This window comes from Eleginops maclovinus, chromosome 4, assembly GCF_036324505.1.
Source record: "Eleginops maclovinus isolate JMC-PN-2008 ecotype Puerto Natales chromosome 4, JC_Emac_rtc_rv5, whole genome shotgun sequence".
In the NCBI taxonomy this organism is placed as follows: Eukaryota; Metazoa; Chordata; class Actinopteri; order Perciformes; family Eleginopidae; genus Eleginops; species Eleginops maclovinus.
Window position 1 is genome coordinate 11,842,102 of NC_086352.1, and position 20,232 is coordinate 11,862,333.

The 20,232-nt window shown below is 40.8% G+C and overlaps 1 protein-coding gene across 2 annotated transcripts; it reads left to right on the forward strand.

The window, feature by feature from the left end:
* The first annotated feature begins 1,741 nt into the window (after positions 1–1,741).
* On the forward strand, positions 1,742–20,172 carry LOC134863144 (E3 ubiquitin-protein ligase AMFR-like). 2 transcript variants are annotated; one of them, XM_063881455.1, is made up of 14 exons: positions 1,742–1,810; positions 10,978–11,300; positions 11,396–11,488; positions 12,130–12,294; positions 13,788–13,943; positions 14,559–14,599; positions 15,198–15,330; positions 15,417–15,550; positions 15,710–15,820; positions 16,199–16,395; positions 16,494–16,597; positions 17,024–17,158; positions 17,307–17,497; positions 17,912–20,172. In XM_063881455.1, exons 2-14 carry the CDS (start codon positions 11,046–11,048, stop codon positions 18,090–18,092), a joined length of 1,896 nt encoding a protein of 631 aa, XP_063737525.1. In that variant the 5' UTR covers positions 1,742–1,810; positions 10,978–11,045; the 3' UTR covers positions 18,093–20,172. The 2 variants fall into 2 exon arrangements, with proteins under 2 accessions (XP_063737525.1, XP_063737524.1); XM_063881454.1 differs by lacking the exon at positions 1,742–1,810 and adding an exon at positions 10,299–10,495.
* Positions 20,173–20,232: the final 60 nt, after the last annotated feature.

The following is a 20,232-nucleotide window of genomic DNA, read 5'->3' on the forward strand; positions in this document are numbered from 1 at the left end:
GACAGTATCTCACACCGCACTACACAGCAAATCAAGAAGCGGTAAGAACCAACTTCCTCTGCAAGTGACTGTGCCTCCACTTTCGCTACAGGATCATTAATCTTCTGTCTGGCTTCCAGTAAGGCTTCTCGAATCTCAGAGGCCTGATACCTGACTGCATGGACACTTCTGCTCTCCCATCTTGTTTCAGTCCATGACTTCACTATTATGTTCACATGTTGTTTCAAGATATTCCACCCTTATGTGCCAGCAGAAAAAAAGGTGAACAGCTTTTGTACATAGCCAAAAAAAACAACAGCATCTTTGGAGGATTTGGCAGCATCTGCAATGACGAGGTTTAATGTGTGTGCACCACATGGAACAAACACAGCTCTGGGATTCATTCTCAACAGTCTGGCTTGTACTCCTTGGTGTTTACCTTTCATATTGGCCCCATTGTCATAGGCTTGCCCTCTGCAATTGTCAAATGGAATTTTCAGATCAGTCAGCTTGTCCAAGATGACTGTAGACAGACTTAAGCCAGTTGTAGCCTCAACATTCACAAAGCCGAGGAAGTGCTCCTTTATCTCTGGCTGTCCCTTTAAAGCCACACTTCTGAGGATATTGGACATCTGCTCCTGGTGACTAATGTCAGGCGTACAGTCTAAGATAATGGAGAAGTATTTTGAGTCTCTCACTTGAGTCACAATAGTTGTGAGAATCCTGTTACTCACAAGCTGTATCAGCTCATTCTGTATGTCCTTACTAAGGTCATGAGCATGTGTCTCTCCGTCTTTAATTTAAAAAAAACACGGAGCCTCTATGAGTTTGCGGGGCCCTACGCAACGTGCGTAGTGTGCGTATTGGGTGAACTGGTACTGCATGGAGAGGTCCAAATCTATGGTAATAGCTTCCTTCTATATTTTTCTGATATGCCTTTTTTTCTTGTTGTCACCGAATCATTTTGCTGAAGGTATGCTACAGAAGTTGATATTGCTTTAAGCCTTTAATTTTGGATACAGGGATAGATTAACATTGATTGCTTCTGCTGTCTTCTCGGGGATTCGAAACTTTCAAGTATATTCAATGACTGGCCGAATCCTTATTGTAGTCAACGCTGAAGAAAAAATTCCAATACATACTTGTTAGAAATAGCCTTAATTCTGCATACAGTATGTAATCACATAGGTAATCAAGTGTGGATAATTAGGTGTAGCAGTTAATAAAAATAAGAATACAAAAGAGTTCATAATCAACACCTGCTTTTTCAAGGAGAATCCTTTTAAAGTCTAACTGTAGAACAAGTTTGGTAAGTTGCAGGATATCTACGTAAGTAAAGTGTAGCGGGGTTCTATTTCATACCTCCACAAACACAGGCATAGTCGGAGAAGTAGTGATGTTACTTTATTTTGCCGGTCTCCCAAAGTGAAAACAACTATTTACAACAAAATGAAAATAGTGGAAAAAGACTGGAAACATAAATAGTTTACCATGTAACACAAATATTCACAACAAATGGAGTTCCTCAATAACTCTGACATACAATAACTCTCAAAACAACTCTCACTGGGTCTTACAGGTGCTACCTGCTCTGTAGCTTCCCCAGACTGACCCCCCCATCCCAGGCCAAAACAGACCCTTTTAATTGTATAGCCCCTCCCACTGGGCTTAACTTTCACATACCACCAATAGACTCATCTCGCAAGCGCGCGAGAATTCACTACTTAAACGGGAGAAATGGTGCGCCCCGTCTTGCCAGCCACTCTTGCCGGAAAAGGAGACGGTGGTGTATATGCCTCCCACACTTCAGGAAATGTCCGTCTAAAATCAGGTTTGTGTAAATGTATGATTAAATGCAACGAGAACGGCCAAGTGTGCACCCATGGTCGCGCTACTATCACAGAGGAGAAAACAGTTATAATAGTGAGGTTTGTCAACCAACATGCAAGAACGGAAGCAGGGCCGTAGCCAGCATTTTGGAATAAGTGAGGTCCATGATGCGCGCGCGGCGATTTAAAAAAAATATATATATAAATATTTTAAATTATATTGTTTTTTAGATATACATTTATGTATAATATATATATATATTTTATGTATTTATTAAATTACAAGTCACACAAGAGTTTTATTGTTTAAATGTCTTTTAATTGTATAAACCAGCATTTTCCCCCCAAAAAATGTACTGTACTATATTTACATTTTTTTTTATAGCAATAGTACACCACCATGTTTTTAAAGAATATAGGGGGTAACTTTGAACTTGATGAACTGAATGATGAATGATTCCAAAATAAAAATAATATTCAAGTAGAAATAAATCATTGCAAATTACAGCCCCTAAAAGTACAAATGGCATCACCTAAAATCTCAACAATCAACTTTTTAATCAAATGCAAGCTGAATCCTCCTATGACCAGAGGCATCCCACCGTCGAAGGATATTCTCCCGGTCCACTTCCACTTTCTGATGCACATGCATCATCGCCAGGCCCGTCAGTCTGTCGTTGGACATGGTAGATCTAAGCCATGTCTTTAGTCTTCGCATGGCTGAGAATGACCTCTCACAGGCACAAGTTGTCACTGGCAAGGTTAAGAAAATCTTCAACATACATTTTATGTTAGGGAAGAATGACAGGTTGTGTTTTTGTAGAACTTCTAGGGCAAAAGAAGGAAGGGGGCCATCTTCAAATTTATGTCTCCAGCGCTCAATTTCCTGTCTGGCAGTGTCTTGGTCAGGGAGGTCTTCGTGGTACCACCGAAGCATCTCATCCTCTCGTGCTGGTGTTAAATATTTCAAGGATGATGGCACCAAGTATGATGCAAGGATAGGGGGCTTATTATTCTTGGCAAATCTCTCATCCAACTGAGCTGTGATGTGGTCCAAGGGGTAGAAGAGATTTATCCTGTAATGGTCCTCCACTGATTCTGTGGTCACGTTTGCTCTGTATGTTTGTCTCACAGATACCCTCCGCTTGGCTGGGACAACACCTATTGAATTAGCCAATGCAGTGGCTTTCTCAAAGCACAACCTGGAACCTTTGTCCTCTCTTTGGTTGGCGATGACCTGCCGCATGTTTCTTGCTTCCTCATAGGCTGTGAGGATGTCCAAATGTGTAGTCTGCAGCAGTTTGGTTAAAGGATGTATGTATCCAAGTATTTCATTTACCATCACAGCTGTAATTATGGTCTCAAATGATTCCATGCTGTGCCTGAGGGTGGCAGCCTTTGCAGAAACAGAAGGTTTTTCAACCCCCATTTTCTCCAACACAGAATGCACCGCTGTGAACTTCTCCACAAATGCGCTGAGGGTGGTTGATCTGCTGCTCCATCTTGTGTCACTCATGAGTGGGATTCCTGATTTTTTTGTTGTTTGACCTTCTTTACTGGTTTCTGCCTCCAAAGCACCTTTTCTGGCACTAGATCCTGAAAAGAACACTGCAATTTCCTCAATAATAGACATTGTATTCCTCACTATAGGCAGATCTGAACAGCCATGCACTACAACTAAATTAAGTGCATGGCTCCTGCAGTGGGTGTACATTGCCCTGGGATGAACATCACTGATTCTTTTTTGGACTCCACTCACATGGCCACTCATTGTAGATGCCCCATCATATCCTTGGCCCCTTAAATACTCAGTGTGAAGTCCCCATTCAGTCAGCTGTCGAAGAATTACTGTGGCTATTGTCTTCGCATCTTGCTGAGTCAAAGGGCAGAATCCAAGAAAGTCCTCTCTTATTTCAGAACTCTCTCCCTCCCCACTCACATACCGAACGCAGAGTGATAGTTGCTCAATTCCACTGATATCCATTGACTCATCAGCTAAAACAGTGAAGAACTTCGCTGTTTTGATATTGTTGATAAGAGTCTCCCTTATGTCCTCTGCACAGCATGCAATGAGATCATTCTGAATTTGTGGGGATATGTATTTTGCATTCTTGGCTGCAGTCTCCAGATGTTGCTTGAGTGTAGTGTCAAACTGTGCTTTCCAGTTAACAAAATAGTTAAAATTTCCATTTTCACTGGATCCCTCCCAGTTCCCCCGGAAAGGCACATTTCTTTTCCCTAAACATACAATGATGTCTATGATGGAGAGCAAAGCCTTGCGGTTAGCCATGACCTTGTCATCATATTGCTTGCTGATAACAGATTTAATATCTTTCTTTTGGCCTTGTGTGATCAACATGAAATTTTCAGCCAATTCGGTGGCTCTCTGGTGTCCCTCTGAATGGCTATGCCTTGGGATCACGCCTCTTTTATCACCAACTGCATTTTTCCAGTCAGTAAAGCCCTTTGTAAGGAAGCTAAAGTTTTTTCCTTTTACTTTATTAAAGCAGAGGCAAGTGGCACAATAAGCTGCATCCTCAGATGGCGAGTAGCTCAGCCATTCATAATTTTTCTCACACTGGGGATTGTACCTCAGCTGTTTTCCTCCCAAGGTACGTTTGGGATAGCTATATCCCTGTGGTGCTAACCACCGATTTTGGAGTACACTTTTTTTCTCATCATCTGTAAGGGCATCACCATTAATAACTTTGTTTTTTACCCTAACCGGATCAAAGGGATGCTGAGGGCATGAACTTCCAATTTCTTCTCCCCCTATTTCCATGTTTCCCTGCTCCCTGCTGTATTCATTCTCTGCGCTTCTCTGCCCTCCCTCCTCCACTGTGTGCCTCTGCGCTTCATCATCCTCTGCGCTTCTCTGCCCTCCCTCCTCCACTGTGTGCCTCTGCGCTTCATCATCCTCTGCGCTTCTCTGCCCTCCCTCCTCCACTGTGTGCCTCTGCGCTTCATCATCCTCTGCGCTTCTCTGCCCTCCCTCCTCCACTGTGTGCCTCTGCGCTTCATCATCCTCTGTGTGCCTCTCTCCTTCCATCTCTGAATGACTCTCTTCTCTGTGCTCCAGCTTACTTTCCCTATTCTCTCTTTCATCCTCCTTGCTTTCCTGTTTACTATCTCCATCTCTGTCCTTTTCTTTCTTTTTCTTTGACAGAAATGCATCCATTGTGTTTTGTTTTAATCTCTTGGACATGGTTGGCCTGCTCTTTGTGACTTGTTTTCTGTGGAATGGGTATATTCAAATTAATATGAGCTGAAAACGTGCTAGATTAACTGAACATTAATATCTAAAGGTGCCCCCTCCAAATTTAACCCATAGCCTAACCCAATAAAGTCAATAAGACTAGATGCTTATTAATCTACCTGAAAAGGAAGCTTTGGCTGATCCTACAGTATGGGTCTAATGCCAAAGTAGCCAACAAATGAGCTAAAATATCCGTTGAAGTCGTGGACAGTCCCAAAACGGATATTTAAAACGGATATTTTGCTCATTTGGACACTATTTTAACGGTACAGGGTAAAATAGTAGCCTACTTTCACTTACCAAATGGTTTCTTGACATTGACACAGGCTAGAAGTTACTGTCGTTACTGCTATCATTCACACACTGACTTCATGTCGGCTGAACATTCTTATCCTCGCGTCGCACGCGCGCTTTGTTATTTTTTTTCTTAGTTCTGCACACGTAAACGCAAAAAGCCGAAAGTGCACACAGGAAACCGAAAACAAAGCCCATGGATGTTAACCACAATCTGCAAAGCACGTTTCACAGAGGTTTAATGAGAGGTTTTTAATGTTTGATTCAGTTGGGCATTTTTGACGTTCAAAAACAAAAAAAAACCAAAAAAACCTCGGATGAAATAAGCGAGGTCCGGACCTCCCTTACCTCTAATGTGGCTACGGCCATGAACGGAAGGGAACAGGGAATGTGTGTGAATGTGAACGTGTATGTGTGTGTATATGCGCTGCCCGCAGCATGTGACGGAGCCGATCCGTCACAACCCCACGTGTGCATGTGAACGTATATGTGTGTGCAGTGGTGTAGTGGGGATTTTTTAAGTGAGGGTACGCTATTTGTGACGTCACCCCCCAAACACACACACACACACACACACACACACACACACACACACACACACACACACACACACACTCCCACCCAAACCACTTGACTGGAGGTGCCTCAGAATTTTTTTTCGAAGAGAGGTTAACATTGTGCTCTTCTCTGTTCCACTATGGGTGATACTGTAGGACCGCCATTCATCTCCCATTCGCGAACCTTGGGCTTTGAATACAGATAGATCACTAATGGACGTGCACACTTTGCAGCCCAGTTTCCCGTCCTTTGCGTCGATCCAGGGATAGGCCTCCTTTTTTCTCTTCCACATCTCCTCAGTCCAGATCGCGAACGGTGAGCTGTCGGAGCTCCCCATAGAAATATGGGAGCTCCCCACCACCTCCGCGCTAGCATTAGCAGAAGATGTGGGAACTTCGGTGGTGGTGCTGGCTTGTGGCTCAGTCAACGTCTCTGGCTCCTGAATTTCATTGCTGACATCTTTCCGAAAATAAAAATCAATACTTTTCTGTCGATTTGACATTTTAATAACTACACTAACCACACTGAAATCAAAATAGGCTACAGATCACATCCACGTTCTCGTTGTTTTTTTTTTGTCTTGTTTTAAGTCTCAGGTTGATGACGATTATTGAATGTTCATGTTATGTTCATGTCGTAGCCAATATAGGTCACGGACAGATACTGGGGATGTCTTATGTAGCCTATGTAGGTTGTTCTCACCATTGCCAATATCTCCGGATTGACATTTGAGTTGTAAGCTATTTTTTTTTTTTTTTTTTTAGTTGTAGCCTAAGCTATTTTATATTTATTATTTTTGTATATATCACGTCGGGAGAAGTGGGTGGACGGCGTACCCCCGCGTCCAACGCCCACTACACCCCTGTGTGTGTGTGTGTGTGTGTATACAGTCAGGGTGCGATTTGTAGGGGGGGATGGTGAGGATTTCCCCCCCTCTGGTTTTCCTATCCCTACCTCTGCTAAATTATTTTTATCTCCGGTGGGGACAAGGATTTCCCCCCCCTTGATAGCGATGAATGCAACTTAACTGCTAGCCTACTTAAACTCTTGAAATCTAACGATCTTCAGTGTCTTTACATCAGAGTAGGCTATTCAGCAGCCTTCTGGCAGACGGTGCATATTTCTGAACGTCATCGAACACAAAAACATTGTAACATTTTTGTGCGGGAACTTCGCAGGAAAAACAGCGCTGAACCAAACATGAAACGCGTTCAGAGCAGCATATCATCTTACTTTACAGGACCCATTTGCAGAATTGTGGATAGAAGAGGGCCGAAATGCTGCAGACAATGCCCCGATAGGAAAAACGAAAAAGCCACCACAAATTTGTCACCAGAGCCGACTGTTTACTTTGTCTAGTTTTCCAGACCTGTCCCTGAGTGTTGACAGCATGTTGTGCTATTTAGTGAATTATTTTGAGTGTTTGATTTAAGTTAATTGGAGGGTCTTTTCATGGAGAGCATTGATGCTGTTCTATGGTGCTTTCTGCCTGTTAGTGCGTACGCATGTTTTTGTGACGTTGAATAGAAATCCATGTATGGGTTATTAAAAGTTTTGCCATGTTGTGATGGGGACTAATCCACGGACCCGAAAAAAGGGCCTGTCTACTTTTTGCGTTTTTTTCTCCCTAGTTATGCAAGTTAAAAGTCCAATGTTCTTGTCTATGAATAAATAAATAAAAACATCCCCCCCTCTGTTTTTTTGTCAAATCGCACCCTGTATACAGTGGTATGCAAAAGTTTGGGCACCCCTTAGGAAAACCACTGCATCAGTTTGTCACTTGCTGAGCTTTTGAAGCAGCAACTTCATTTTAACATATGTTATACCTTATGGTAACAGAAACATCTCAGTAGTGAAATAACTTTTATTGGTCAAACAGAAACATGTTTATGTGCATTCAAACAAAAATAGGCATGTGCATAAATTTGGGCACCCCTAAGAAATAATTCCATTAATATTTAGTATTGCCTCCTTTTGCTGCAATAACGGCCTGTAGACGCCTCCTGTAGCCACAGACAAGTCCCTTAAGCCTGGCAGGTGGTATTTTGGCCCATTCTTCCACACAAAACGTCTCCAGTTCAGTCAGGTTTCTTGGCCTCCGTGCATGGACAGCCTTCTTCAAATAAATCCATACATTTTCAATGATGTTAAGGTCTGGGGACTGGGATGGCCATTCCAGAACATTGTACCTGTGCTTCTGCATGAATTCCTTGGTGGATTTTGATCGGTGCTTAGGATCATTGTCCTGCTGAAAAATCCAACCCCGGCGTAGCTTCAACTTTGTGACTGACTCTAGAACATTCTTGTCAAGAATCTCCTGGTACTGTAAGGAATTCATGTGGCCCTCAACTTTAACAAGTTTTCCAGTACCTGTGCTAGCCACACAGCCCCATAACATGATAGATCCTCCACCAAATTTTACAGTGGGCAACAAGTTCTTTTCATTGAATGCAGTGTGTTTTTTTCGCCATGCATACCTGTTCATGTTATGACCAAATAACTCAATCTTGGTCTCATCTGACCACAGTATTTTGTTCCAAAATGCTTCTGGCTTGTCCAGATGTGCTTTTGCATACCTCATGCGACTCTTCTTGTGATTAACACTCAGGAAAGGCTTTTTGCACATCACCCTTCCAATGAGCTCTTCCTGGTGCAAAGTACGCTGGATTGTGGAACGGTGAACAACTACACCATCAGCAGCCAGATGTTGTTGTAGTTCTCTGGAGGTGGTCTGTGGCTTCTCTGTGACCATTTTCACCATCCTTCGCCTGTGCCTTTCCCCTATTTTTGTCGGCCTACCACATCTTTCCTTCACACGGACTGTTCCTGTGGCCTTCCATTTCACAACTACGTTTCTGACTGTGGAGACAGACAGTTTAAACCTGTCAGATAATTTTTTGTACCCTTCTCCTAATTTATAATGTTGGATTATCTTAGCTTTCAGGTCAGTGGAGAGTTGTTTTGAGGTCCCCATCTTGCCACTCCCTAAGAAAGAACCTAGGCCAGGCACAGCCAGCTATTACCTATGTTAAATAGCCTTTTTCATGATTGGTTCCACCTGTCTTTGTAATTGAAGGTCTAATGAGCTAATCAAAGCAATTTTGTGCAGCAACCTGTCAGCTATAAATCCGTACAGGTGTTGAAATGAATGCTATTTATAAGGGTGCCCAAACTTTTGCACATCCCATTTTTTGCATTTTATTTTATTATAATAAAACTATGTAATGCTACCCTAAGAATTTTGGTCTGGAAAACACTAAAACGTCTACATCTTTGTAGGAAAACAAATGTTGTTGCTGTGATCTTCTATTATAAAGGAAAAGCAAATTGTCATGAAATCTCAGAGGGGTGCCCAAACTTTTGCATACCACTGTATGCTGCAGCATGTGACAGAGCCGGTCAGTGACAGCCGGTCAGTGACATAGCCGCTCCGTCACAAAAGATAACATATATAATGGAGGAAATAACAAGATTATGGCAAACAGGATCAGAATTAAGCTTACCTTAAACCCACAGACTTCAGGGGTAAACCTTTTGTCATATCTCACATTTGCTTTATGTCATACATTTTTTTTGTCATGAGTTAAATCAATTCTGTGGTGGAGATAGACATGGTTGACTATTTATGATGGGTTTCATCCAGTGGTGTAAAGAAACCAAAGTAAAGTAGATTTACTCAAGTACTGTACTTACAAATTTGAAGACTAATTCAAAGGTAAATTGTGTTAACTCCGCTACATTTAGTCTATTTAATACCATTAGTTACTCTGCAGATTTGTAAACATGATATCCAACACTCTCTCTCTCTGCACACATGTGTATATTTTTAACAACACTTCGTTTCTTATCTGTATATATATATTTTTTGAATTTAGAATATTTAATTAACATTTTTAATTTGTGTTTCATATCCCTGTGTGAACCTGTACTGTTTTTCCTCTTCTCTGTTGCTGCATAAACACTCGAATTTCCCCACGGGGATTAATAAAGGTACATCTTATCTTATCTAAATGTTAATTAAGACTTTAATTTCCACTGGAGTAAAATTCACAAGCTACCCTGCAGTATACAAAGTCCTTAAATGATTAGCTTTGATAACACTTTATTGCATCAATTTGTAATCGAAATATGTATTATTCTGAAAATGGGCCAATCTGAATTATGAGTACTTTTACTTTAAGTATATTTTGTTGACAATCATTTTTTGAATGCAAGACTTTTATTTGTAACAGAGTATTCCTACACTCTGGTACCTCTAATTTTACTTAAATACAAGGACTAAGTACCTTTCCCACCTCTGGTTTTATCAGCTTCCTAGTAGAACAGTTTATGGGGAAAATCAGGCGGATTTGACACAGTAGAACAGAGGTTAACTCACTCCAGAAGAGGGCAGTAAAAGCGTTAAACCTCGTAGAAGAAGAAGAAGGCTTTCCCTCAGTCAGCTGCCTTCTCCATTAAATAAAAACATGACGGTGTTGACAACTACGACGCTCTCAGTGCAGCTGCACTAAAAGCACAGCACTGGATGGATACAGCGAGGGACACTGGATATTCTGTTTAACGAAATTAGTTACAAACTGTGAGTGACGATTTAGTATGAGTGTGTTGTATGGTGTTTAACAGAGGCTAGCTACGTTGCTAATGTTAGCTAGTATTAGGTAACGTAGCCATGTAAATAGCTAATGTTACGGGGCGTGAGCTCCCATTATTTAGCCTTAAATGTATTACGCTATAGACACTAGGGGTATTAATGCCAGTTAGTTCAAGTTACTGCTTTTCATGTTTGACTTGTATCATCTCTGACGTTTCACTAAAGAGAATTAAAAATGTCCACCGTTACCAGCTGTACTGAGCTAACGTGAAGTTAGCATTGCTTGACAACTGACAGTAACGTATACTAACGTATGCGGCTAGCTAATGTGAGTGTGGAAACTTGTTAAAAAATATTTTCATTCATTTCAAAAATCATGAGTAAGCCATGGGTCGTATTCTTACATATTTATGCATGTTTAAAAGGTACGCAACTTTGGCCAACGTTAGCTAACTAACTCACTTCCGCAGGTTGTTGAGTTCTTTGCTCGGGACAAACACCATTTTTACAAGTTGAGAAGTGGGCCGCAAACACTGCAATGCCTCTGCTGTTTTTGGAGAGGTTTCCTTGGCCCAGCCTGCAGACCTACACTGCCCTGAGTGTGGCTTTGCTTGCTGGCAGCATCTTTAGTGCCTACAACACTGTGACAGACCCGGGCTTTGGGGTCTTGGAACCTGACGAAACACCAGCTGCCCCTGATGTGGATCTTGAACATATAAACAATGCTATTAGTAACACAGAACTGGCAACCACTGTCCTGTGGTATCTTGTCACAGACAGTCTCTTTGTATGGGTGAGTGTCATCCAGTCTTTAACTGTTAATGACTAGATAAGATGATGTGTTTCTTACAAAAACTCATTTTGACTGTAATCTCTGTCTTCCTCCAGGTCTTGGTAAACACGTTCTGCTGCTCTTTGATGTTAATTGCTAAAATGATTCAGTATATGGTGTTTGGCCCGCTCAGAGTCAGTGAGAAGCAGGTGAGTCGACCTGTTAAAGTTATACCTAATTAAAGTATTGCATTTCAATGTCTACAAATGACGAACTAGTTATTTATATCGTTAGTTATGTACTTACATTAATGTCAGAGGATATGCCACAATTTTAGTCACAGTAATGGTACATTTTATTTGTATCTTCATCCTTGCAGATGTGTCAGCATTGGAGTTTTTTGCCAGTGGTTGTAGTTACTGGACCTTTTGTCCAGTTATAAGCCACGTTTTTATGATACACTTCATAGATTGTGGTCATTTAACTATAGATTTTAATCGGATGAAGGATCTTGGTCATCCAACATATGGATTTTAACTTATTCAAAAAACAGACTTAGCAAATGTTTCTTATGAGCTTGCTGCCCCTTTGTCTGTGGGGGAAATACAAATTGTTTACGTTGCTGAGCCAAACAATTATGGCAATGGTGGTAAAGACAACCATGATTCGTCATACCTCCTGCTTTAAGGTGCTACCAAACTCCATCTTTCATTATTATTTTGATTTGAGAGACTCTAGAAGTATAAGATAAAATATGTTTCATTTAGGTGATTATTGAAACTACTTTCATGCCGGTGTGTAGACTTGTCAGAGAAATATATCTTATTTGATGTTTTTGTTTATTCCTCAGCACCTGAAAGATAAGTTCTGGAACTTCATCTTCTACAAGTTCATCTTCATCTTTGGCGTATTGAACGTGCAGACAGTGGAGGAGGTGGTCATGTGGTGTTTATGGTTCTCTGCCCTGGTCTTTCTCCACCTCATGGTGCAGCTCTGCAAAGACAGATTTGAATATGTAAGTCATTGAAATTACTACATAGTCTTTTTTCTGGGATTCATTTCAGTACCCCTTACTGCGGTTAATGGCTACATGGTATGGTAATCTGGACCAGAACAACACTCCAAGTATTGAAATTATGAACCAATTATGTTACAGACATAGTTTAATCATAATTCTATGATCCAATCCAACTACAAGTAATGATATTATACCAACCAAATTATTATTCTACAACACAAAACAGACTTCGTATAAATAACATATTAGACATTAGCCAACATCAGATATTTCTGGATGTCCCACGAAAACAAAAAAGGTTTATCATACATGGGTGCTTTTTTAAAGAATTCTAAGACTCTTTTTAAAGTGTTTCCTTACTGCCTTTCGAGCAAACAACTGTTGTCATGGTTGCTGTTTTTTTTGCTACAGAGCTCCTATTTGTTCAGACTGGACACAAAGGTTACTTTAGAGATGTCAGCTAGATACAGTTTACCAATAATATGGAGGCATTGGAAAAAGCTAGTATGTCAGAAGCCTTAAAAACATAAAGATCCATACAGTAAACACAAAAAACTCCAGATCTTATTTCAAAAAGAGAACATTTGCAGTAAGATGAGTCTGTTTCTTCTCTGAGATATCATAGGGTTTAAAAGACAGGTCTACTCAGTAAACCTTATAGGTAGGCAGCCATAAGCCTGGCAGTTGACACCACCTGCAGGTACTCTTATAAAGTGGTCTTTTTGAAAGGTGTGGGGAGTGTCCTGGAAAAAGTCTGCCAGTAACAGTGCTGTCCTTAGCTTTGAACCTATAAATAGCTCCTTTCACTGGCATGTGAGGCTGCTGATTGGCACGTCCCTGTATCAGAGTGTGCTCTGCATATTGGGGTAAACAAAATATCAAATGTAATCGTCCTCCTTACAAGCAGTGACATTTAACATGGGCATTAAGTTAGTATGCTGCCTGTAATGCCGACTCAATGCTGTACAAATGGTTGTTTGTTTAAGTGCGCAACTGTGTGGAAGTTTCTGGTGCCTCTCAGCTTTGACTCTATGCATTTTGCACGTTGTATTTCCGTCGAGGTCTGTCAGTTGTGTTAACCCAGCTGTCTTCCTTTCTGTTTCTGTGGTTCTAGCTTTTTGGGTCAGTGATGTTCTAGGTATAACTGCAAAAGTTAATAGAGATATGGTGTTGTAAATGTGCTTGGATTGATGTAACCGATTTTGTTCCATTAACTTTATTTTCATTTTTGTAGCGAGGTCTAAATTGTATTCTGTTGCCTATAAACAATGGTATATTTCAGTCTAGTCTTGTTTGATCCCCTTTTATCCTTTAATCACCAGACCAATCTGTACCAACAAATATGGTGTTTTTAACTTGTGACATGTGGCCTGTGCAGACCAACATAAACGTCCCAAACCAAACCATCACAAGCTCCCTGAAGAGACAATGAAAATCTTTGGACGTAATGAACAAACTTTGACTCATAATTCAAATGTTCTTCCCTACAGCTGTCGTTCTCCCCCTCCACTCCCATGAACAGCCATGTGCGAGTGCTTTGTCTGCTGGTCTCCCTGCTGTTGGACTGTTGTGGTCTGGCAATCGGCTGTGGAGGTCTACTGGGAGCTTCTCATGGCATGCACACCTTCAGCTTTATGGCAGCAGAGGTGAGAAACAAGGAGACACAACTGTATACAAATGGGCGCCAATGTAAGGACAAAGGCAGGGTGATTTTGTCCTCTTTATTTTTAATTAAGTTTAAGGTTAGGACTATTTATTTCTTAAAAGTGTATCAGTGTTTTTCAACAATTCTTCATTAAATTAGTTATATCATTAAGTTATATCTCAAATGAACCTGGAAAAATCTATGTGTGTTTCATGTGCAATACTGTAAACACTGCAGGACTGTTTCATAGAAAAATATTGGACAATAAAGCAGGAAAAGTTTAGTTGCCAGTGCCCCAGTTTTGTGCATGCCGGCTCAGGAGCATGGCTTACTGGGGCACTGGTAAACTGCTTTTTCTGCTAAGACAAGGCAAAATGTCTAGTGAAAAAACATGTCTTTATTGGATACAAAAGCTGCAGAAGTCTCCATTAGGGAATACGTTTTAAAAGAGTGGTTTAATTTTTATAAATACACACAATACCCCTGCACTATTCTTTATATTCCTATCATTTCCATTCCATAGTTGAGTTTTTCATTTCACTGAAATGTAATATTTGGGATCTTTATCCATATCTGTATGGAACATTGACTAGCCTTATGTGCTTCTTCTCCTCAGTGTCTGCTTGTGACTGTACGCACTGGGCATGTCATCATGCGGTAAGTCCCTTCAAAAGCTCCTTACATTACATGCATGCACACTGCAGCAGTGCAGATGAGAGACTGTGCAGATTTAGAATTAGGGGCTAATGTTAGTCGTGCCCTTGTTTTTCTCTGGTTCTATTACACTAGTGTGAAAGGCTTCTTTGTCCCAGAGAGAGTGGCTGGGTTTATACGAGCAGCAGAAACTAATCTAATCAGCCGCGGTGCTCATAGATATTATAGATTTGTCTCGCAGTAAAACTTACAGACTGTATGCTTGACTTTATCAATACAAAGTTGATTGATTTTACATTCCTTTCTTGGTTTGTGTTAACGTGTGTCTCTACTCACCATAGGTTGTTGTTGGATTATTACTACTTCTTATTTCCAACCTAGCATACAGGCATAAAGCTTTTAGACATGTTAGTCCTTTCTTTTTTGCTATCCTGAGATGTTAGTTTGCAGCTTCTGATGGCAATGTTTCCCTTATTTAAATATCTGAAAACCATCTTCATTTTATGCCTTATAAGTATTGTGGTGATACAGCCTTTAAGGCACAATACTGTTTAAATATCACCAGTGTTATGGCCTGAAAGAGTTATACATGTCCCTTCAGATATTCCATTCATCTGTGGGATCTGAACCATCCCGGGACCTGGGAGAGTAAGGGCACATATGTCTATTACACTGACTTCATCATGGAGCTGGCTATGCTTTTCCTGGACCTGATGCACCATATCCATATGCTGGTAAAACAACAATGTGGAGTATCATCATTTAGTCTGTCCCTCTCTCAGTATTACTCTCTTAATTTTTAATAATTCTGTCTCATTAGCTCTTTGGAAACATCTGGCTGTCCATGGCTAGCTTGGTAATCTTCATGCAGCTGCGGTATCTCTTCCACGAGGTCCAGCGCCGTGTCCGCCGACACAAGAACTACCTTCGTGTCATCAACAACATGGAGGCCAGGTGATAATATATATTTAGATTTAATTAGTGTCCCCTTTTTTAAAATTATCTTATTGTGTTGTAGTCATTGGTTTGTAAAGTTAAATGGTTTCTTATAAATCCGTCGAGCACCAGCTGTTTCATCATGATTTACAGGTACTCTGAACTTTATCATTGCAGATTTGCAGTGGCAACTGCAGAGGAACTGACAGCTAACGACGATGACTGTGCCATCTGCTGGGATACCATGTTGACCGCACGCAAACTACCCTGTGGCCATCTCTTCCACAAGTAAAGTGTTTTTATAAGCGGCATCCCTGCTTGGACTGAAAGCGGTCAGCTGTCAACCTGCATAACCTAGAAAAAGTACAGAATAAAGATGGCAGAAGGAGAGGCTACAGTATAGTAGGCAACCGGATATACCAGCCCTGAACGAAGTACCCTGACTGCAGAACTTTCATTAGCTTTTATAGGATATCTTTTGTTTGGATATGTATCTCCTGCCCTCTAATTATGGCAGTTTGGTAATGCATTTTAAGCTTCTTAAAGATTCCCTGCACACATTCTGGTGTTAAGCTGTCGAAGGCTTGTTCTGCCACCTACAATAATGTCAGGTTCTATACAGAGAAATTCCATAATAACATTTGTGAGTTGTGGTTGTGTTTCCAGCTCTTGTTTGCGCTCATGGCTTGAGCAGGACACCTCCTGTCCAACATGCCGGACATCCCTGAACATCAATGGGGACGGGGGCCAGGCGAGGGGTCAGCAGCAGGGCGCGGGCTTGGAAGACAACATTGGCCCGGCAGGAGCTGCTCCAGAAGCCAGACCTCACATCAACCATCACAATCACTTCTTCCACTTCGATGGTGAGTCTTCTCAGACACAAGGATGGTGTTGTGGAGGTGACTTCGCCTCACCAGGTTGTGAATGACGATACATTATAAAATCCATTCCACTCTCACAGGATCTCGCATTGCCAGCTGGCTGCCCAGTTTCTCAGTGGAAGTGATGCACACCACCAATATCTTGGGCATTGCTCAGGCCAACAACTCTCAGCTCATGGCCATGGTGAGTTCATGTTTACAGTCTGTTGACATTCTTCTAGGTTTCTATGAGAGGCATAGCAATTTGAGCCCAGGTATGTTTTTTTTTTTTATAGTTAATTTGAATAAATCCAATTCATCAATTAGTCACCCTCTCCACTCCCTGTCTGTCTGTTTATAAGTAGCCAGTGTTCCCTGGGTTTTGTACCATCACCTTTATTTTGACTTCCTGGTTAATGCGTGTTGACACAGCGAAAACAACTGTATTTAACCAACTGAGTAAGTAGGGAACTGTTGGTTACAAGATGATAAGGGTATTAAAGCAGAAAACATCTTAATACTTAAAATCATGTATACTGTATGTTTAATACCTTTTTCCATCTTTAAAAAATCCCTCTCTAAATAATGTCCCTATTGCTCTTCCATTTTTGATAAACCATGTGGTCACCAGGCCCATCAGATCCAGGAGATGTTCCCTCAGGTGCCCCCCTACCTGGTGATGCAGGATCTGCAGTTGACACGCTCTGTGGAGGTCACCACTGACAACATCCTAGAGGGACGCATCCAGGTGCCTTTCCCGACACAGGTCAGAACATTTAATTGAAAAGCTAATCTTGTGTTCATCACACAACACACTCCTGATGTCTCCAATTGGCTCTCTTTCTCTTCACTTTGGTCTTAAAGGCAGAAGGCAACAGTTTGTCTCATATTAAAGTCTGTGTGTCTTCCATCAGGCGATAGAGCGTGCCCCTACACAGCTGAACTCTGAGTCTAATGAGCAGGACGGGTCCGGTGAAGCAGCCGAGCCGGGCCTCAGCGAGGCAGAAAACATGGAGGTCAGAGGAAGTCGCTTCTCTAAGTCGGCTGAGGAGAGGCAGAAGATGTTGAAGCAGAGGAAAGAAGAGATGATCCAGCAGGCTCGCAGGTTGGGACATGCACACTGCTTCTTTTCTAACTCATATAATATGGTGCTTGGTTATGGTTATATATTTAAAATCAGTTCAATTCTCAATCGGGAAACATAAATGTCCTTGTTTTGAAATGTCAGAAATGCGACCGTGATTATGCATCATAGCTCAGCTGTAGAATTTGTGTTTTGTGAAAATAGACCCTTCTTTGTGGGTCGAGTTTGTCTTGGTCAGTAAAAGGAAGACACACAAAACGATTTAAAAGCCCTCTTTATTTGGCTACCAGAATAGTTGAAAGGTCCTTCAGTATATAACTAATAAGTAGAATCTTTGTTCACTAATGGTAGACATTTATGATTTCCTTTTGCCCATTTAAAAATAATTTTCTGTTCCCATGATCATACTGTATGTTGTTTATTAACTCCCTGTAGGAGATTTCTGTACAATAGTCCAGAGGATCCAGATGAGGATTTGCCTGGATTGGAGGAGGAGGAAGAGGAGGAGGATGAGGAGGACACTGGTCCAGAATTGAACTTGACTACGCTGAGACGTAGAACCATGGCAGCAGCTGCAGAGAGACGCATGCAAAGTCACCAAGACCCGGCACCCTGATGCACAGATTTGACTTCAGCAGGAGAGTCTACCACATCGTCATCCCAAGAGACACAGACAGAGCTATGTCAACCCTGCTCCATTTGGTATACAGTCAGTGGTTATCACCTATTCAAAACCACAATTAAAAAGCATTGCTAACATGGCCTTTGGACTGTTTCGAGCTGCCTTAATGAGATGGGACTATTGTGAATGGCCTCTGCATTACTGATTCCAGAGTATTTGGAGCATTATATAAATTGATGGGTGCAAGTTCAAGAAATGCAAGATTGCATTGCCCTTTATTCACGTGCCACACATTGCAACCACCAGCTTCTGCAGGGAGTCAGATCCTGCCACAATTAAGACTGGCTGTCAGAAATGAGCATGCTTTGCATTCAGAGAGAAGGGGTTTGAAGGTGTCTGTTAGATAAAAGCTATTTGGGTCTTTGTTTGTTTTCCTTTTTAATCAGAATTTATTTTCATTTGTTTTGCTGATGGCGAACAGCTACGTATTCTGAGTGGAGAAACTCATCTGATGTATTTGTGTGTTTATTATTTTATGGGTTTCAACTGTGAATTAACTGTAGGCAAAATAACATGTTTTTATTTCTTACCTCGGAGTAAGAGAATGTCACTTTAGTATTGTTCAGCCTTTCTGTCAAATATGAATGTTCCTATCAACATAATGCTGCAGACAAAGTGTTTTTTGACCCACCTGGGTTCTGTATTTAGTCTGTAATATGATCCATTGCAACCAGTTTTGTGATTTAACACACAGTGGACATGCAAATCTTAGTTTTTCTTAAACTGTTTGCTTGAGATGCAAATGCAACACGGGATGTAGTACATTTTGTACAACTGGTGTCATTCTCTTTTAAGTCTTTAACTAGCATCTCAAAATGGTAAGTTCTAAAAAAAGACAATATCATTTTTCTATTGAATATTTCAGTGGGTCATCTGTGTCCATCATTTTGGAATATACAGGGCAAGTAGAAACTTTAGTCAGTGTCAGCTTTACTTGCTGGGAGAGTCTTTGCCCCTTATCCAAGAGGCTTTGGCAGCAGAAATAGAAGTAAAACATTATCAAGACTCGACAACAAGTTCACTGATCCTTTGAGGTATTAGTTCTATATTGATTTTATCTGCCTTTTAACTACTCACATTGAGAAATGCTATAATCATCCTCTACTTAAATACATTTTTAAGTAGTGCAGTTACAACCCAACAGAATCACTTCATAAAAAATAACATCAATAACCAAAAGACAAAAAGAGTAGCCGACAAAGACTTCATCTTTAAACATCGTAAGGTACAATCAAAGTCTACTAACAACAGACTCGAGGGCTGGCCAAAATGAACATGAAGAGGAAGACAGGTCAACCCACAATATGTCATGTGATCTGGGCCCCTCCCTCTAATTTAACATTAAAACCAATCCTTATAAAAACAATCAGTAAACACAGGACTACAAATTCCATCAAAAATAAAGAACACAGGCAAAATCACATCAGTCACAAATACAAGCTGCTGCTGGAGCTGGGGGGTGGAGAGAGAACACAAAACGAATGAAAAGCAGATGCACATCATTTCCAGTGTTGTCAAATATCACTGAATCTGAAGTTTGTTGAGATATTAGTGGACATAAACTATGGACACTGTGTATTATTGGTTTAATTTTCTGTTATAAGAGTGCAAGGGCAGTGTGAGGTGAAATATGCTGAGTGCTTCTGTTTCCTTCTACCTATCCCAAAGAACAGCCCACAGACTTCCACTTAAAGCTGAAGTGTTGAGATTTCTACTTTGTTGCTCAAAATTAGTTTTGGAGTTGTAAGATGATACATTCAGATTTCAATTTGTCACAATTTACAAAAAGAAATTGGAGTATTTTGTTGAATTTCCTCTTAATATCCATGATATATTTTCCTGTTCATCTTTCATAACTATTAATGACGATACTTTTTGGACTGAGCTTTCCTGTATGTTTGTGCCTAAATCAAGAATGGTTCAGTTATGGATAATTTCTGTAAATGTAGTTTTTTTGTAAAATATGTGAATACAAAACACTTAATAAACAGAGCTTCTACAGCTTTTTAACAAATCATTGTAATGTAATATCTTGTCTTGAGAAAAACCCACTTTTGTTGATGCTTTGTTAATG

Excerpts from the sequence above, each read along its gene's own strand:
- LOC134863144 (XM_063881455.1), top strand. The coding sequence starts at position 11,046 with ATGCCTCTGCTGTTTTTGGAGAGGTTTCCTTGGCCCAGCCTGCAGACC. Across the intron at positions 13,944-14,558 it reads TCAGCTTTATGGCAGCAGAG|TGTCTGCTTGTGACTGTACG; the intron begins GTGAGAAACAAG and ends TCTTCTCCTCAG. Across the intron at positions 15,821-16,198 it reads TGTGGCCATCTCTTCCACAA|CTCTTGTTTGCGCTCATGGC; the intron begins GTAAAGTGTTTT and ends TTGTGTTTCCAG.